General features: G+C 58.2%; 2 protein-coding genes across 2 annotated transcripts; one reads left to right on the forward strand and one right to left on the reverse strand.

Annotated features, from left to right (window-relative positions):
- Nucleotides 1-1,086: 1,086 nt before the first annotated feature.
- Nucleotides 1,087-1,500, reverse strand: LOC119378216 (histone H2B). The gene has a single exon (XM_037647422.2). The coding sequence runs from the start codon at nt 1,469-1,471 to the stop codon at nt 1,097-1,099; it is 375 nt and encodes a 124-aa protein (XP_037503350.1). The 5' UTR covers nt 1,472-1,500; the 3' UTR covers nt 1,087-1,096.
- Nucleotides 1,501-14,372: 12,872 nt separating this feature from the next.
- LOC119378218 (histone H2B) lies at nt 14,373-14,786 on the forward strand. The gene has a single exon (XM_037647424.2). It carries the CDS (start codon nt 14,402-14,404, stop codon nt 14,774-14,776), a length of 375 nt encoding a protein of 124 aa, XP_037503352.1. The 5' UTR covers nt 14,373-14,401; the 3' UTR covers nt 14,777-14,786.
- The last annotated feature ends 2,839 nt before the right edge of the window (nt 14,787-17,625 follow it).

Consider the following 17,625-nt stretch of genomic DNA (forward strand, 5'->3'; position numbering starts at 1 on the left):
TTCCTCCGCGTTTCTTGGGCGCGGGTTTTCGGCAAAAATTCCCATCTACAGCTGACTGCAGAGCAGCATTTCGGTTCTGGTACAAACAAAAATGAACATCAAGCATGGAGCGCATTCGAGCAAACGTGTTCAGGGAAGCCGTTCACTTCACTGCTCGCTTTCCGAAAAGCACTTTTTTTTTTTTCCAAACACAAAAAGGACGCGCTAACGAAAGCACACACACGGAAACTAGGCGCAAAGAGATAAACTTTCCAAAGTGCAAACACAACAAATATTCATTTTCAAGCGGTTTGCTCTACTAGGCCGATTACTCAATACCTGGTTCATCACATCATTGCAATCCATCACAGAGTGCCGGCGTGCTCCGCTGTTCTACTGAAGTAGGTCTTTCATGTCTCCTTTCTTGCCTGTGAGTGTGTCGTTCCAGCGGGCTCGTACCTTTCATGATTTGAGGCACTGAACTTCGTTTCCATTCGTATGCCGTATCTTTACTGCGCCCGCGCCTTCTAGCCTCGGCGATACTTATACATGTAGGACTTCTGTAGCATGTCCGACCTTGCATTTCAGCCCAGGACGCGCGTCTTTTCCGCTGACGGTGCAGTTTCAGGGTACCAATCCTCTGCTACCCTCACTCTTGTCATTGACAGTGCTCACAATATTCGGGCCCCCACTTTTGTTTCCTGCATAAATCAGAGCTTCCTTTGAGCTCCCTTATAACAGTGCCGCCCCAAACTCCTACACTTCAATTTCTCACGTAGGTCGCATTCTTCGTGTTCACAAGCTTTGCCAGCTCGCCCGAACTCTATTTTAGACCTTCATTCAGTTACTTTCGCAAGTTTGCCTGACGACCAGCGCGATTTCTTGCGTACCAAAATTTTTTCACTTGCGCTGTCACAACTAACTTTCCGCAACACGCTCTGCTTTTGTCTGCGCACTTCCTCTTCACTTTCTGTTTTTTCCTCGCAGTGCCGTCAATCTAGGAGCAGAGTGGAGGGAACGGAGTTGCAAACTCTCGCAACACAACCCAATGCCGACGCAAACAATTAGGGTGGCTCTGATAAGAGCCGTTGATGGGTGTTGCTGGCCCGAGGTACGCCTACTTAGAGCTGGTGTACTTGGTGACGGCCTTGGTGCCCTCGGACACCGCGTGCTTCGCCAACTCGCCGGGCAGCAGCAGGCGCACGGCAGTCTGGATCTCCCGGCTCGTGATGGTCGAGCGCTTGTTGTAGTGAGCAAGACGCGACGACTCCGCGGCGATACGCTCGAAGATATCGTTCACGAAGCTGTTCATGATGGACATGGCCTTGCTGGAGACTCCAGTGTCGGGGTGCACCTGCTTCAGCACCTTGTAGATGTAGATGGAGAAGCTCTCCTTCCTGCGGCGCTTCTTCTTCTTCTTATCCGTGGCGCGCACATTTTTCTGGGCCTTGCCGGCCTTCTTCACGGCTTTACCAGAGGGCTGCGGAGGCATCGCGACTACCGATATCCGCAACCGACAACTCACGGGAGCAGAATGCGACCCGAAAAAAAGGGGGGGGGAGTGGTTCTAATGTAGGAAATGAAGAAAAAATGTGAACCCCGCAACTGTCTCTCGTAAGGAGGACACCTCAGCAGTAGTTCACAGGGGGATGGGAAGGGGGATTTAAAGAGGATAGTGGAGAGAAAAAGATAGAGAGTGGATAAATAAGAATAATAATAAAAAAAAAAAAGGGGGAGGGCTCTAAGTAGGGGTACCACGGGAGCAACACAAAAAAAAAATAATAATAATAATGATAAATAAAGAGTTAAAAAAAAAAAGGGAATCAAACACGATCTCTGAGTCCACTGCTGTCAATGAAGTCCAGCAGGGCGGAGAGGGCCCGCTTGACTGAGTCGCCACGACACTCGGGGAAAAGGAGGTCCTTGTCAGAGGACCGTGGAAGCCCAAGCCTGGCGTAAACCTCGAGCATGGTCTTCCTGTTGGCATCAAATGCAGTGCATTGGAGCAGTAGATGCTGTAGCGTTTCCGTTTCACCGCAGTCTGTGCAGTATGGGCTGCCTTTGCCCGAGAGTCTATGCTTCCTTTCGGCGGCATAGTGGCACCCGATCCTCAGTCGGAGTAGGAGACGCAGATCACGTCGCGAGAGTCCCTTGAGTGGGAGACGCCGTGGGGCGTTGCCAGAGGCAACACGAGGATCCGGATGTTTGCCTCGAACGTATCTGGCGACTAAGAGGCGGCCAACGTCTGCAGAACTCACAAAGTCGGTGAACTCGTTGCAGAGGTCGTGAGCTTCCTTTGCGGCACGGTCAGCATCTTCGTTGCCGGGAATCCCGACGTGGGACGGGACCCAGTGAAGGGAGAGTTCACAGCCTGCTTGGAGAACGACGCGCAGTTTCCTGGCGACCCTTTGGGCGAGTGGACTGCCGTCTTCTTCGCGGGAAACCGCGGCCAGAGCCGCGCGAGAGTCGCAAAGGATCGCGGCAGAGTGGACGGCCGGCTGGTCGCTGAGAAACTCCGCCGCCAGATTGATTGCCGCAAGCTCGGCAACCGTGGAGGAGGCGGGAGGGTGAAGGCGGCACTTGCGAACGGCCCCGAGAGATGGCGCGACGCACGCCGCAGCGGCGGAGCCGTCGGGGAGCACGGAGCCATCAACATACACAAGCAGACGCCCGGTCAGCTGTTCGTGCAAGAGAGCGGCGCATTCCTGTTGCATGGCTGCGAGCGGGGTGCGCGCTTTCGCCTTGATGCTGCCGAGGGTCTTGCTAATGACCAGGGGGGTGTGCCGATAGGGCGGAATGGCCGGTAGGCTGACGTAGGGCGCGTCCGGAACCACCGACAGGAGCTCACTGACCCGTTGCCCCATCGATGAGTGAGGTAGAGCCTGCAGTCGGCTGACCAAGATTTGCCCCTGAGTTGTGCTTTTGGAGTCGTAGCACATGGTTGAGTGCGAGCCTGGTTGCTCGCAGGGAGATGGGTGTTTCCCCGGCCTCAGCGAGGGTGGGGCCCACTTGGGAAGTGTGGGGGAGTCCGTAGTAATCCCTCACAGGCTTCTCGATGATCGGCGTCCAAAGCAGATAGCTGGCAGGCTCTGAGCGAGGCCACCGATGCCGTGTAAAGGACGCGGGAGGATGCCACAGCGTTGTAAACTCGAAGCTGCAAGGGCCGGGGTGCAGCCGCGGCCTCGCGCGAGGAGAGTGCGTGCGGCGCCTAGCACCTTGCGGTTGCTTTTCCGCAGTTCGTTGACGGCCGGCCGCCAGTTGAGGCGGCTGTCGATGGTGACTCCCAGGTAGCGAACCTTCCTCTGCCACTCAATAGGAAGGCCCCGGAGAGAGAGCTGAGGTGTCGTAGAGCGCGTGCACGCTAGGGGACAGACGAGGAGAGCCTCCGTCTTGGAGGCGGCGAGAGTAAGTCCGATGCCAGTGAGGAAGGCATCGACAGCGTCGATAGCCGCTTGGAGAGACTTGAGGAGGCCTGGGCGGCGGTAGCTGGGACCGCAGGCAAAGAGGGCAATATCGTCGGCGTATATTGCCGCGCGCACTTCACATGGAGTGTCACAAGGAATATAGTCCGGTAGCTTGGCCAGAACTAAGTTAAAAAGAAAAGGGCTGAGTATGCTGCCCTGTGGGACGCCCGCACTGACTGGACGGGGATCGCTGATGGTAGAGCCCACGCGAACGCGCAATGTGCGGCCACTCAGGAAGTCTCGGAGGTACGAGAGCATCCGCCCACACACGCCGAGGTCACGAAGTGCGTCCATAATCGACGAGTGGGGCAGACAGTCGAACGCGCTCCTGACGTCGAGCAGCACGAGGATGCCGTAATCACCGCGGAACTTGGCTTCCTGTAAGGTGGCGATGACTTCAGCGAGAGAGTCGAAAGTGCATCGTCGCGGGCGGAAACCACTCTGTTGAGGCGGGAAGGCATTGGTTGCAGTGGTGACCCAGCGGAGGCGCCGTAGCGCCATGGCCTCCATGGCTTTACCAGCTGCCGAGGTGAGGGAGACCGGCCGGTAGGAAGCGAGCTCCGTGGCCGGTTTCCGCGCCTTGAGGATGGGCACCACGAGCGCCTCTTTCCAGCTGGGGGGAAGCTGACCCGTGCGCCACACCTCGTTGTAGGCATCCAGAAGACGGGGCAGCATAGAGTGATCTATGTTGCGCAGGACTTGGTACGTAATTCCATCCGATCCCGGGGCAGACCGCTTGGTTCGGTTGTTCAACACAGCCGTGAGCTCGCTGAGAGTGAACTCTTCCGTGCAAAGGGCTTGGATTTCCAAGATGATGCCTTGCGTGGGAAAAAATCTCTCAGGAGAGAAGAGCGCTGCCCTGTTGAGAGTGGGCAAGGGGGGTAGTCCTTGCGGCGGGAGAGGGCAGGGAGGGGGGGCGAACTTGTCAGCCAGCAGTTCGGTCAGCTCCTGCGTGGTTATACGCATCGCTACAGCGATACAAAGAGCAGGGCTGCGGGGTGTTTTGGTACGCAGTACCGCAGCGAAAATGCGCCAGGCCTTGGCGTGGTTTCGAGGGTTGTCGAGTGAGTAACAGAGGCTGCCCCAGCTCTGATTGCGCCGGCGTTGGGCGCGCCTGCGACAGGCGGCGTCAATGCGGTTATACACTCGCCAGTGCTCAGGTGCCTGGGAGCGTTCCGCGACGATTTGGGCACGACGTCGGACAGCCCGGAGGTTGAGAAGGCCGATGTCGGGGACGGGGGTGCCCGCTGGTACGTTGCAACGTATGGTGGCAGCGTTGTGACACTCGGAAAGGGCGGCGAAAAAATCCGCCGAGGCTGGGACCGTAGCGCAGAGCTCCCTGAATCGCGGCCACTTTACTACACTGTATGTGCGAGTGCACCTGACGTTGGCTGGATGGGGGCTGACCACGATGGGATAGTGGTCAGAGCCCTGTGAGTCTGGTGCACGCTTCCACTCGTAGTTGCAGGATCCACCAACGAGGGTGAGGTCGATGGCACTGTCTGTAACTCCCCGACGTGCGAGGGTGCAGCTCCCCGTGTTTATGATGAGAAGACCGGCGCTGTGAATTGCCGCGAGGAGGTCACGGCCACGGCGATCAGGTTGTGCCGCATCCCCATGCGGTGTGGTGTGAATTGAAGTCCCCACCGATGACTGCGTCGTGATGAAGTCGACCGGCGAGGCGGCAAACAAAACTGGTATCCCATCCTGCCGAGAAGGAATTAGCACGGACGTACACACTCGCGACGCTGGTGTCCGTGGCACCCATGCGAACGGTCAAGGCGACGGCCTCGAGTGAGTCACTCATAATGTCCTCGATGTCCACAGTGGCGTGCGGAAGGTCGGCGCGCACGTAAATAGATGCGCGGGACTTGCCGGGAGGATGGGAGGCCGCACTGCACCGAACTGCGCGACACACCTCAAGTTCGCACTGAGTGCCACTGTGGTAGCCGATGAAGCCAGGAAGATTGAGAGTTCCGGCGCGAGCATATGTTTCCTGCAGAAGGAGGACATCATACTCGCGCCGGAGGAGTTGATTGGACAGCTCAGCGTGTCGGCAGCGGAGGGAACGGACATTCCATTGAAGAATCCGCGGCCGATACACCTTGTTGCTAGCCATGATGTGCGAGTGCGGCGTGAGCGGCCAGGGCCGCGTTGCAAAGCTGATAGACAGGTCCATCTTGCGGGAGGGTGCCGATGAGGGCCTGAACTGCAGCAGCAAGGGCCCCGAGGACGGCATCCTTTTGCACCTCGTTGTCGGGCGCTGGGGATCGGGTGGCCGGTGGCGCTACCACTGCAGCATACGATCGTCCTGGCTGGACCGCAGCTGCACCAGCGGCAGATGGGGCGCGAGCGGGCATGTCTTTTTTGTCATTTCTGACTAGTCTCTCTGCCTCACGGCGAGAAAGGGGCGGGTCAGCAGAGGCCATGGCCTCCAGTACCTTCCTTTCATGCTGCCAGCGAGGGCAGCGAGGCTCGGTTGCGATGTGAGGGCCATTGCAATGTAAGCACTTAGGACCGGTGGCCGCGCAGTCCGATCGAGCATGATCCCCTCCACAGCGAAGGCAGCGCGGCGAACTGGTGCACGTCGCGTTGCAATGTCCGTAGCCACCGCACTTTCGGCACTGGAGAGGTCGGCGACGTCGCGCCCGGACTTTACGAGCGTGTTTGAAGAGGGCAACCTCCGAGGGTGGGGTGGTGCCCTCAAATTTCACGACGACATCGCGTCCCTTGCGACTGCAGGAGAGGACAGGTGCAGCCGAGTCTATATTATGTAGAACCGTCTCGGTGTCCAGAGTCGAGTCAACTCCGTAGAGCACACCAGTGCAGGAGCCTTTGGTAGCCATTCTGGCGCGAACGTCCACCTCGCCAATACGCTGGACTGCTAGGAGGGCAGCAGTGTCAGCGCCCGGGGTGCTGTCTACAGCCACCACGTTGCCCCTGAAATTAACACGAACTCGGCCAGCTCCAGGGATGCGCGAAAGTTGTGCTGCTATCGCGTCACGTGTAAGGGCGAGGTAGTTGTTCTTACGGCCTTTTGGGCGGTAGAGGACAGTGGCTGTGTTGCCTTGAGGCTCAGTTAGCTCTTGCGGCTGGGTCCTGACGAATTCCAGCTGATGCTGCCGGCGTCCTTTCTTTTTACGAGAAGGTGCAGTGCTGCGTTGGTTTGTTGACACAGCTCCTGTTGTGGAGCTTTCGGTTTGAGATTCGTGTGGCGCCGAGACAGCCGGAAACTGCTGACGATTGGCGGCCCGCTGGTAGTCAACATCAGTGAAAGCGTCTACCACGGGGGGACGCAAGGGTCCAAGAGCAGCGCGCGAGGGTAGGGCGGCCACTGGGTCAGAGTTCAATGCAGCGCGAACGGTAGCAGACGACATCGTAGCAGACGACGCGCCGGCATCCTCCTGCGGCCGGGAAAGTGGAGAGGGCAACCGCTGCTGCTCGGAGGAGGGAGTGATACAAGCAACAGTCACAGGATGGGAGAGAGTCTCGGGCGCGCTTGGAGCGACGTCAGAGGAATGTGGAGAGGGAGGAGAGAGGGCGCGAACAACGGCCGTGGAATGCGGGGAAGCCCCCTCTTGCGCAACGTCTGCTGTGCATCCAGCGGTGGCCGCGCGTTCCTCCTCGCCAGGAGGACCGGCGAGAGAAGGGGGGCGCGCTCGCTCCTCGCCGATGACGTCGTTGTGACGTGGTGCGCTGTGAGCGTGCGCAGTGTCAACAACCGGTCGCGGAGAGATTGAAGGCGGCGCCGAGGAAGCTCGCTCCCGTGTAGCAGACGACGCCGGGTGGGTTGTGCGAGCTCGGGCGCTTCGTATGGCGTGTTCGGTCACTGTTTGTGGCTCTGTGGAGCCGGTAGGGCCTGTGGCGCTGGCGGGGTCTTCGGCTACTTGTACAGAAGCTTCGGTTTCTGTGTCAGATGAGTCGGTTGTGACATCATCTGTGAAGTGCGAGGAGGCCGATGTCTCGGAGCCCTCAGAGGTGTGAGCAGGAGATTCCTCCAAGCCTCGAGTAGAGGAGGGAGCGTCATCGCTGCCTGAGTAGTCCCCGGAGCTGGTCTCGCCACCCTCACTTGTGACGCTATCAGTTCCGCGTGGAGGTGATGCGGTTAGTTCAGAGTTCTCTGCACGCTGAGGTGAGCGGAAGTAGAGTGTCACCACTTGGTCAGGTGCAGAAGGAGCAGGGTCAGAGGACGCTGGTCCGGGAGATGTGTTAATAGGTGGTTCCTCTCGAGCCTCTGTGCGTGCCTGAACTCGAGGGCCACGTTTGGGTTTGCCGGCCGAAGCACGACGACGAGTGTTCCTCACCCTCCGGGCAGAGGAGACGCCAGAAGGTGAGAGATTTGTTTTGGCTGCAGCGGATCTTCCAATAATCCTGCTGGCTTCTTTTAGCAATGTGTCCATTTGCCTTGAGCGGCCGCCGGCGAGAGAGAAGCCAGGCGGGCCGACAGCAGTGGAGTCGCCCATCTCGAGGTTGAGAGCGGGGAGACAAAATGAAAAAAAAACAAAAAGAAGAGAAAAAAAAAGAGAAGGAAGGATAGAGCTACATAACGCCCTACTCCCCTGGGAGCCCTAAGAAGGGCTACGCTCGCAAGCGCGGTCGTGGGAGTGAGAGCGAAATGAAAAGGGCACGGGCGTGCCAACGAACGTTAAATAAACAAAAGATTTTTCGGGTCGGGATTCTCTTCTCGGAATTCAATCGATTAGGCCGCATCTATCTCCGCTCCGCCGCCTTATCGCGCCCCGGTCCTTCGGCCGGCCGTACTCCAGATTTCACAGCGTCAACAACACCAGAGTAGCGCGAGTGGGGGAGAGAGAACCGACGCAACCGCGGCAACAAGGCCAGTGTGCGAGGAGCCATGCACCGCCTCCTCGTCCTCGCCTACGTCGTCGTCATCCTGGGAGCATACCACACCACCCTCCTCCCCGTCTCTCTCACCCTCTCCGAGACGCCAGGCACAAGAAACCGGAACCGGAATCATCAGCAACCGGCCCGGCAGCCAACGCGCGCAGCAAGTGTCGTCTGCTAGGGAGCGTCCTACCGACCGACCAGCACGCGCACACTCTGCCCCACCGGAGAGCCGCTCTCGCCCTCTCCTAACCACCGCGCAGGCGTCCTGCGCAGCACGTCACGACGACGTCACGAGAGAGGAGGACAAGCGCCCTGCGCTCTCTTACCGGAGCGCACCCCATACACTCCCTCTCCACATTCTTCTGGCCGCGCGCCCGCCCGAGAGTGAAGAGACTGTGCCGGCCTGCGAGGAGGTTTGTTTACCTTCGGTCGCCACGGAGCCACGCCCCCTCCTCCCCCCATCTGAGGCGAGCGTTGGCGCGTCGTCTGCTGCGAGCACCGGCGCGTCGTCTGCTACGAAATGCCCGGTCTCGGCACCCATCGCCGCGCCCTCAACTGGCACTGCCTCTGGCCCCGGGCGGGCTTTAACTACGGACGCAGTTGTAGTGGCAGGCCCCACAGAGGCACCATCCAGAAAGCCACCAACGCAAGGACGAGCGCCGCAAGTTAAGCCGCGCACACTCGGTCGCCCCAGCTGCGTGCTAGGGCCGCTTTCTGAACAAACACAAGGGGCAAGCCCTGTCAACTGCAACAGCGATGGGCCCGGACCTGCAGCGGAGCAGTTTCCTGCCCTACCCCCTACAGGAGCCCCCAGCGGTGCTAAGCTATGCGAGCCCCTGGTCCCCGCCATCCCAGGACGACGAAATCAGCGCGCGCCCACATCTGCCGCTGCCCAAAACAGTCGCGCACCTCGTCCAAAACAAACAGCCACGACAGCGTCCAATGATCAGCTGGACACTGTATTGTTTCGCCCAGCGGCTCGGAAACACACATTCACGGCTGCGACACAGGAATCCATCTCCGCACAGCTTTCCTCTATTGAGGGGGCCCACCGCGTGCGTGTCAATTTCAATCGCAACGTCGTGGCTGTGGACGTTGCCGCGGGATCGGACATCAGTGCCCTCCTTGCGGTGACAGACATTTGCGGGATTGCCGTGCGCGCAAGGCGGGCGTCGACGAACTCGTGCGTCGGTGTCATCCACAATGTCGACCCTGAGCTCGCCGACGAGACGATCCGCGCGAACATTACCTCGCGGCTTCCTGTAACGCAGTGCACTCGCTCGGGACGGAACATCGTCCTCCAGTTCGCCGGCAGCAAAGCTCCAGAGGCCGTCGACCTCTTCAAGCAGCGTCGACCTGTCCGTGCCCGTCGTCCGCGCCCCGTCCAGTGCGAGAGGTGCTGTCGCTATGGACACACGGCCCTCACGTGCAGGTCACAGGAGCGTTGTGTCCGCTGCGGCGGTGCGCACCCGCGTACCGAGTGCGACGCGAAACGCTCGCGCTGCGTATTCTGCGGCGCCGCTCATCCGGCCAACGAACCTCGCTGCCTCGCTGGCAGGAGGAGCGTCGCCTCTTGGAGGTGCGCGCGGAGTCGGCCGCGACGCTCTCGCGTCGCGAGGCCCTTGCCATCGTCCGCGGCAATGCAGCCCCCACGTCTACGACACGCGAGGGACACTCGTACGCTGCTGCAGCAGGAGGTACCCGCGGTGCAAACAAGCGCACCACCGGCGGCAAGGATACCACATCTGGCCCCCATCCTGCTCGTGAGAACGGCTCTGCCATCGCCGTCCTCGCAGCAGCAGTTCGAGCCGCTCTGGATTTCCTGCCGCTCGACTGCCCGGTCCGCCCGCTCTGCATCGCAGCGCTGGCCACTCAGCAAGCACTCACCAACCATGGCGAGTAAACACTGTGAACGGCGGCCGCGCATCCTTCAATGGAACTGTAGATCTTTGCGCCGCCGTCACAGTGAACTCGTTGAGCACCTCCGTCTCAACGAGTTTGACGTCATCGCACTCCAGGAGGCTCGTGTGCGCGACAACGAGTGCCGACTTCCTGGTTTCACCGCGTACCACTGCGGCGCGCGATGTGAGGTGCGTGGTTGCGGGCTAGTTGTGTGCAGTGACAGTACACACCCGCCTGCTCGCCCTCGCGCTTCTATTTACGTGCGCCGCGGTCTCGCCCACTGTGCCATTGACATCACCAGTGTCCTGTGCAGTGGGGTTGAGGGTGTCGCGGTGAGAGTGCGCGTTGGTGAGTGCGACACGACAGTGACCAGTGTCTACGTGGAACCGATGCACAGATGGGACACATCTTTTGTGACGCGTTTGGTGCGGCTCCTACGAGGTGACCTGGTCATCTGCGGGGACTTTAACTCGCACCACACAGCGTGGGGAAGTGGCCGCACGGATCACAGAGGCTTGGCCTTATTGGACTCTATTGCAGAGACCGGCCTACTCGTGATTAACACCGGCAGTCCCACCTTCGTGCGTCGCGGTGTGCAGCGCAGTGCCATTGACTTATCCATCGTCAGCGATCGAGTCAGGTACGAGTGGAAGAGGTGTGCTGACACATGGGGCTCAGACCACTTCCCACTCTTTCTCGAACCCCTCGATCGGCGCCGAGCGCTCACACGCACGTACACGGTGACTGAGTGGGGCCGGTTCCGTGAGCTTTCGGCCGCTTCCCCGCCCTCGGGGGTTGCCTTTCTAACTCACGTCTCGCGCTGTGTGGTGGCGGCTTCGCGCAAATGTGCTGTGCCAGTGGGGACACCAGTCCCGGACATGAAGTTACTGAACCTCCGCGCGATTCGCCGCAAACTACAGCGACGCGCCATCAAGACCGACCGCAGCGAGCACTGGACGCTGTACAATCGGCTTGATGCCGTGTGTCACCGGCACGCGAAGCGGCGCCGTGACCAGGCGTGGGGAAGCTTGTGCGTCACGCTGGATGACCCGAAACGCCCGGCGAGGGCATGGAGGATATTCGGAGCCATCCTAGACCCCTCGGTTGCGCGCTTCCCCTTCCTGTCCATCGCCGTGCATCGGGGCATCACTTACGCACAGCTGGCTGAGCTGCTAGCTGACTCCCTGTGCCTGAGTGTGCCTGCAGCCACCACCAGCCCTCCACCGCTCCCGCAACACCATCGCCGAGAGTGGTTCACGCCACGCCGCTTCCTACCAAGCACCGGAGTCTCCCACGAAGTGAACGCGCTCTGCAACGCGGAATTCACCATCTGGGAGCTCCGGCTTGCACTGGCCTCACGCAAGCGACGCTCTGCGCCCGGCGGGGATGGAATAACGTACCAAATGCTCCGCAACCTCGACGACTCGCAGCTTCCGGTGCTACTGGCCGCATACAACGACGTTTCGCGCACGGGAATCGTGCCGCAAGAGTGGCGCGAAGCCATCGTCGTTCCTGTGCTTAAGCAGGGCAAACCCGCATCGGAACCCGCGTCATACCGACCGGTGTCCCTTACATCTGCTGCGGGCAAGCTCTTCGAGGCCATGGCACTCAGGAGGCTCGAGTGGATTGCGGAAGCGCTGGACGTCTTTCATCCCTCGCAGTGCGGCTTCCGCCGCGCCCGAGCCACGGCCGACGCCCTTGCTGACGCCATATCCACCCTGGAACAGGCTCGGCACAACGGAGAGACCGGCTACCTCGTCCTCTTGGACATCAAGTCGGCCTTCGACTCCCTGCCACACCCCACCATTCTGGACGCGGTCCGAACTCTGGGAGTGAGTGGTCACCTCCTCGCGTACGTCGCTGCCTTCCTCAGCGGTAGAACGATGCGTGTGCGCGTGGGGGGGGCCCTCAGTGACCCCCGTCCCGTTTGTGTCGGTGTTCCGCAGGGCAGTGTGCTGAGCCCGTTCCTCTTCAACCTCGCACTGGCCGACGTCGGTGACTACATCCCGCGGACCCTGCCAGGTGATGTGCGCGTCGCTGTCTACGCGGACGACATTGCCGTCTTCGCGGCGCGCCCCACGGACAGCGAACCGTACGTGCGCGTCAGTGTACAGTGCGTTCTTGACGCGATCGACGCCTTCATCAGCGGCAAAGGAATGCAGCTCACCCCGGCGAAAACTGAGGCCCTGATGGTGCACCGCAGCTCCATCGCGCATTACAGGGTGGAGGAATTCACTCTCCGAGGTACCCCCATCCCCTGGTCGCGCCGTGTGAAATACCTTGGAGTGGTGATAGACCACAGGCTTAGGTGGACACCCGAGGTGAAGGAAAAGTGCAAAAACGCCAGGAGGGTCACCGGTGCAGCCCGTGCACTCCTCGCGCGCGGCAACGGATGTTCGCCGGCCCTTGCGCTACGCATATTTAACGGCATGGCCTCGGCGCGCATCCTGTACGGCCTCCCTCTCGCTTCTCTCAACCGCAACAACTGGGAGCAGCTGGACGCGGTACACCGAGCTGCCATCCGACAATACTACGGCCTGCCCCGCACCACACCAACAGGTCCGATGCTCGCCGAGGCGGGCGACATGCCACTTTCGCTGCGAGCCGACGTGCGTGCCCTCAACCACGTTGAGCGCATGCAACGCACGCCTCACGGCCAGCTTCTCGTCTCTCGCCTGCACTCGCTCGAGCATTCGAGAATCGGCCAGATTGCCGCCACATTCCGTGCCCTGGTCCCAGACACACCGGACGGAGACGCCTACAGTGTCCCACCACACAGGCATCGCCCACTGACGATGCGCACGCACATACCCGGGATCAGAAGCAAGCGTGCCACGCCAGTGTGCGCGCTTCAACAGGAGACTGCCGCCACACTGGAGGAGCGCCTAACGGGCCGGCTTCTCCTGTTCACCGACGGCTCTGTGTTGCGTGACGGATCGGCTGCCGCTGCTTGTGTTGTGCCCTCACTGGAGCAGCATATTCAGTGCCGCCTCGTGTGTGAGGCGGCTTCGACGGTCGCCGAGCTGGCTGCTCTCGATCTTGCTGCTGACGCGCTCCTCCAGCTTCAAGTTTCGTCGGCCGCCATCCTCACGGACTCCCGGGCCGCGCTCCAACTGCTGGCGAGGCATTCCCGGGGCTCACCGCTTTCCATACGCGTCGGGCGCAGGCTCGAGGCGGTGCAGGACCAGGGCTGCAATCTCGTCCTGCAGTGGATACCGGCACACATCGGGATCCACGGCAACGAGGCGGCCGACGAGCTCGCCAAGGCAGCGCACGCGGAGGACACGCCCGCCACAAACGCGGTGAGCCCCTTCGACGTGGCCAGGAGGAGGAGTGCCCTCTCAATCGTCCCTCGCCACCCAGACCTCCGCGTGGCCGCCGGCAACCCACCGCGCCGCTTGCCGAGAACCGGCTTAGGGAGAGGGGAGCGCGCTTTCCTCCTCCACCTTCGCATCGGCACCGCGAGGACGGCGGAGCGGCTTCATCAGCTGACGGGCGCCGGCGATCCCCTCTGTACTCATTGCGCCACACCGGAGACACTGGATCACATTCTCCTACAGTGCGCGCAATATGCGGAGGACCGCCGTGTGCTCGTCCGTGCATACCGTGACCTCGGGCTTCCTGCAACCAGCGCTGACGAGTTGCTGTTTCCTAGGGCGCACGCGGCCGCTGTGGGGAGGGCCATGAGTGCGCTCATGGTGTTTTTCACGTCCTGCGCACTCTTCGAGCGCCTCTGACAGCGGACAACGCCCTGGGAATACCCTCAACGAGGTTCGTCGGTCGCCACCCTGTGTGAGATCAACGGACCTTGTTTTTTTTTCTGTGCCGGGGCTACGTGCTCCGGCGAGCGCTCCGCGCGCTCGCGAGATGTGTGTGTGTGCGTTAGTTTCCACCTCGGCCCGATTGGGACTCTCCTGCAAGGGACGAATGCGGCCTCCTTGGCGGCTCTTCCTGCGTGCTGCGCGTGTCGTGCGGTGACACGCGACCGACGGCTACCTCACGGATAATTCTTTTTTTTTCTCCTATCTCTCCCTTTTATTCCCCTACCCCAACCCTGTGACGACCTGTTGAGGTGTCAACGATATGTTAGACAGTTACGGGTCGGCGCTTTTATCTTCATTTCCCCTTACATAACCACTCGTGTGCGTTTTTTTTTCGGGTCGCATTCTGCTCCCGTGAGTTGTCGGTTGCGGATATCGGTAGTCGCGATGCCTCCGCAGCCCTCTGGTAAAGCCGTGAAGAAGGCCGGCAAGGCCCAGAAAAATGTGCGCGCCACGGATAAGAAGAAGAAGAAGCGCCGCAGGAAGGAGAGCTTCTCCATCTACATCTACAAGGTGCTGAAGCAGGTGCACCCCGACACTGGAGTCTCCAGCAAGGCCATGTCCATCATGAACAGCTTCGTGAACGATATCTTCGAGCGTATCGCCGCGGAGTCGTCGCGTCTTGCTCACTACAACAAGCGCTCGACCATCACGAGCCGGGAGATCCAGACTGCCGTGCGCCTGCTGCTGCCCGGCGAGTTGGCGAAGCACGCGGTGTCCGAGGGCACCAAGGCCGTCACCAAGTACACCAGCTCTAAGTAGGCGTACCTCGGGCCAGCAACACCCATCAACGGCTCTTATCAGAGCCACCCTAATTGTTTGCGTCGGCATTGGGTTCTGTTGCGAGAGTTTGCAACTCCGTTCCCTCCACTCTGTTGTAAATCGCTGCTCCTAGATTGACGGCACTGCGAGGGAAAAACAGAAAGTGAAGAGGAAGTGCGCAGACAAAAGCAGAGCGTGTTGCGGAAAGTTAGTTGTGACAGCGCAAGTGAAAAAAATTTTGGTACGCAAGAAATCGCGCTGGTCGTCAGGCAAAACTTGCGAAAGTAACTGAATGAAGGTCTAAAATAGAATTCGGGCGAGCTGGCAAAGCTTGTGAACACGAAGAATGCGACCTACGTGAGAAATTGAAGTGTAGGAGTTTGGGGCGGCACTGTTATAAGGGAGCTCAAAGGAAGCTCTGATTTATGCAGGAAACAAAAGTGGGGGCCCTAATATTGTGAGCACTGTCAATGACAAGAGTGAGGGTAGCAGAGGATTGGTACCCTGAAACTGCACCGTCAGCGGAAAAGACGCGCGTCCTGGGCTGAAATGCAAGGTCGGACATGCTACAGAAGTCCTACATGTATAAGTATCGCCGAGGCTAGAAGGCGCGGGCGCAGTAAAGATACGGCATACGAATGGAAACGAAGTTCAGTGCCTCAAATCATGAAAGGTACGAGCCCGCTGGAACGACACACTCACAGGCAAGAAAGGAGACATGAAAGACCTACTTCAGTAGAACAGCGGAGCACGCCGGCACTCTGTGATGGATCGCAATGATGTGATGAACCAGGTTATTGAGAAATCGGCCTAGTAGAGCAAACCGCTTGAAAATGAATATTTTGTTGTGTTTGCACTTTGGAAAGTTTATCTCTTTGCGCCTAGTTTCCGTGTGTGTGCTTTCGTTAGCGCGTCCTTTTTGTGTTTGGGAAAAAAAAAAAAAAAAAGTGCTTTTCGGAAAGCGAGCAGTGAGTGAACGGCTTCCCTGAACACGTTTGCTCGAATGCGCTCCATGCTTGATGTTCATTTTTGTTTGTACCAGAACCGAAATGCTGCTCTGCAGTCAGCTGTAGATGGGAATTTTTGCCGAAAACCCGCGCCCAAGAAACGCGGAGGAAAAAGAAAAAAAAAAAAAAAAGGCGAGAGAGAGAGGCAACACCCACGTTGCTGCTCCTCGCAACTGGGAGTTTTTTTGGAAGTTAGGACGAACTTATCAGCGTCAAACGAGGCATGTCAACTGAGGTGAAACGTCAGGAGGAGAGAAAAGTATTAATTCATGCGCTCATCGAGAAAAGGAAACTGCCGTTTGTTTTTGTTTTTTCTTTCGTGCGACATCGCCGAGGGTTGGCTAACCCAAGATTCACGAGAGCTGCTAATGTCCAAAGCTTCTGAGACTTCTCGTGCGCACTGGTCGTCGTGGTTAAACAGTGCAGAGGTGTTCGAGAAGCCGGCTGTACAGCCGCACGTGGCGCAGTGAGATGCCAGATGACAAGGGGAATCATTCTGTAAAGGCAGACCGTCTTCACGCAGCCTTGTATTAACGCACCAGGCCGTTTGTCCAATTTATTTATTTATTCGTTTTACCTTGCATGTGCGTTGAGTAAGTGGAGGGGAGCGGGTGCAGCGGCAAATATAATGAAGGGGAAGAAGGGTAACGCAGCTGACATAAGTACATGACGTACTGTGTGTACAGAATATACAGCAAGCGAGATACAGGCAAAAATAAAAGTTATGAAAAAAGCATTTAAGGGCACAGGGTAAGCCCTATACGTCGGATGCAATTTTTTCCATGTTTGAGGAAGCGTTTTCTCAGTGAATGAAAGGGGTACCTACATATTTGCCGTTGTTTAAGTGTACCTGATCCATGAAAATCTATCTAATATTACAATTTGGGTGAAGTCTTTTTTTTGTTTGTTTGTTGTGTTTTTACTAGTAGGACTTAAGTTTGGGCTAATTTGCATCCTCTAACGTTTCTGAACACGAAAGGTATGAAGTGCATCATTTAAATTGCGGTAGAGTATGCACTTGTGTAGAATACAAGGAAAAATACTGAACTAGTTATCTTGCAATTCGTGGGAAAGTAATGGTACGCAAGTAATAAGCGACGTGGTTTTGAGATAACCGAGTTTACAGTGGAAAAAACTGTTGAAAAGCGCGCAACTCCTGCCACGAACACAGTTCAAGTGTTTTATTCAGTAGCTACGAGTTTGGTAATCATTGTGAAAGTAATTTGTTCACTTTTGAGCCTGTCGTCGTGCTTGCCTTGGTTCTCTTGTGAGCTGTCGTGCAGCTCTATGCGGTCAACTTGTTTCACCAAATTGACTGTGTTTTGTTCAGGCTTCAAATGGAATTATTCGATAAGTTGTGCACGCGTGATAGTGCCATCACTAAAAGAAAGAACAGCATCCAATGTTCGCAATCGTGAAGACTCTGAAGCGCAAACAAAGAGAGCGAAGGCTCTGCGACTGGATTGCGGTTAGCTCAACGCTTGCACGGGACAGTTTGCGCGAGGGCTTATGTGTAGTTGCACGAGAAATAATAGTCACGTCGATTAGAGCGTACCCGTTGTGAACCCGCACGCGTTTCCCCTTGGAAGGGCGTTGAAAAGGCTGAGATGTTGGACGACGAAGAGCTTTCAGGTTCAGCGTCGCGCGCCTCAGTACGTCGGCGGCATTTATTCGCATATACAAGAGAACGCTATTGATGGCCGCTAAATGTACTCTCGCTGAAGACGTTATGTACTCGCGGAATCTCAAATTACCGACAGGCGTGGCAGATACAGGGTGTAACCGACAAGTGCTTGTACACAGCTGACTCCAGACAAGCATGCTGGGTTTTGTGCAGGAAGT

The sequence above is a fragment of the Rhipicephalus sanguineus genome, unplaced genomic scaffold (assembly GCF_013339695.2).
Source record: "Rhipicephalus sanguineus isolate Rsan-2018 unplaced genomic scaffold, BIME_Rsan_1.4 Seq7381, whole genome shotgun sequence".
Taxonomy (NCBI): Eukaryota; Metazoa; Arthropoda; class Arachnida; order Ixodida; family Ixodidae; genus Rhipicephalus; species Rhipicephalus sanguineus.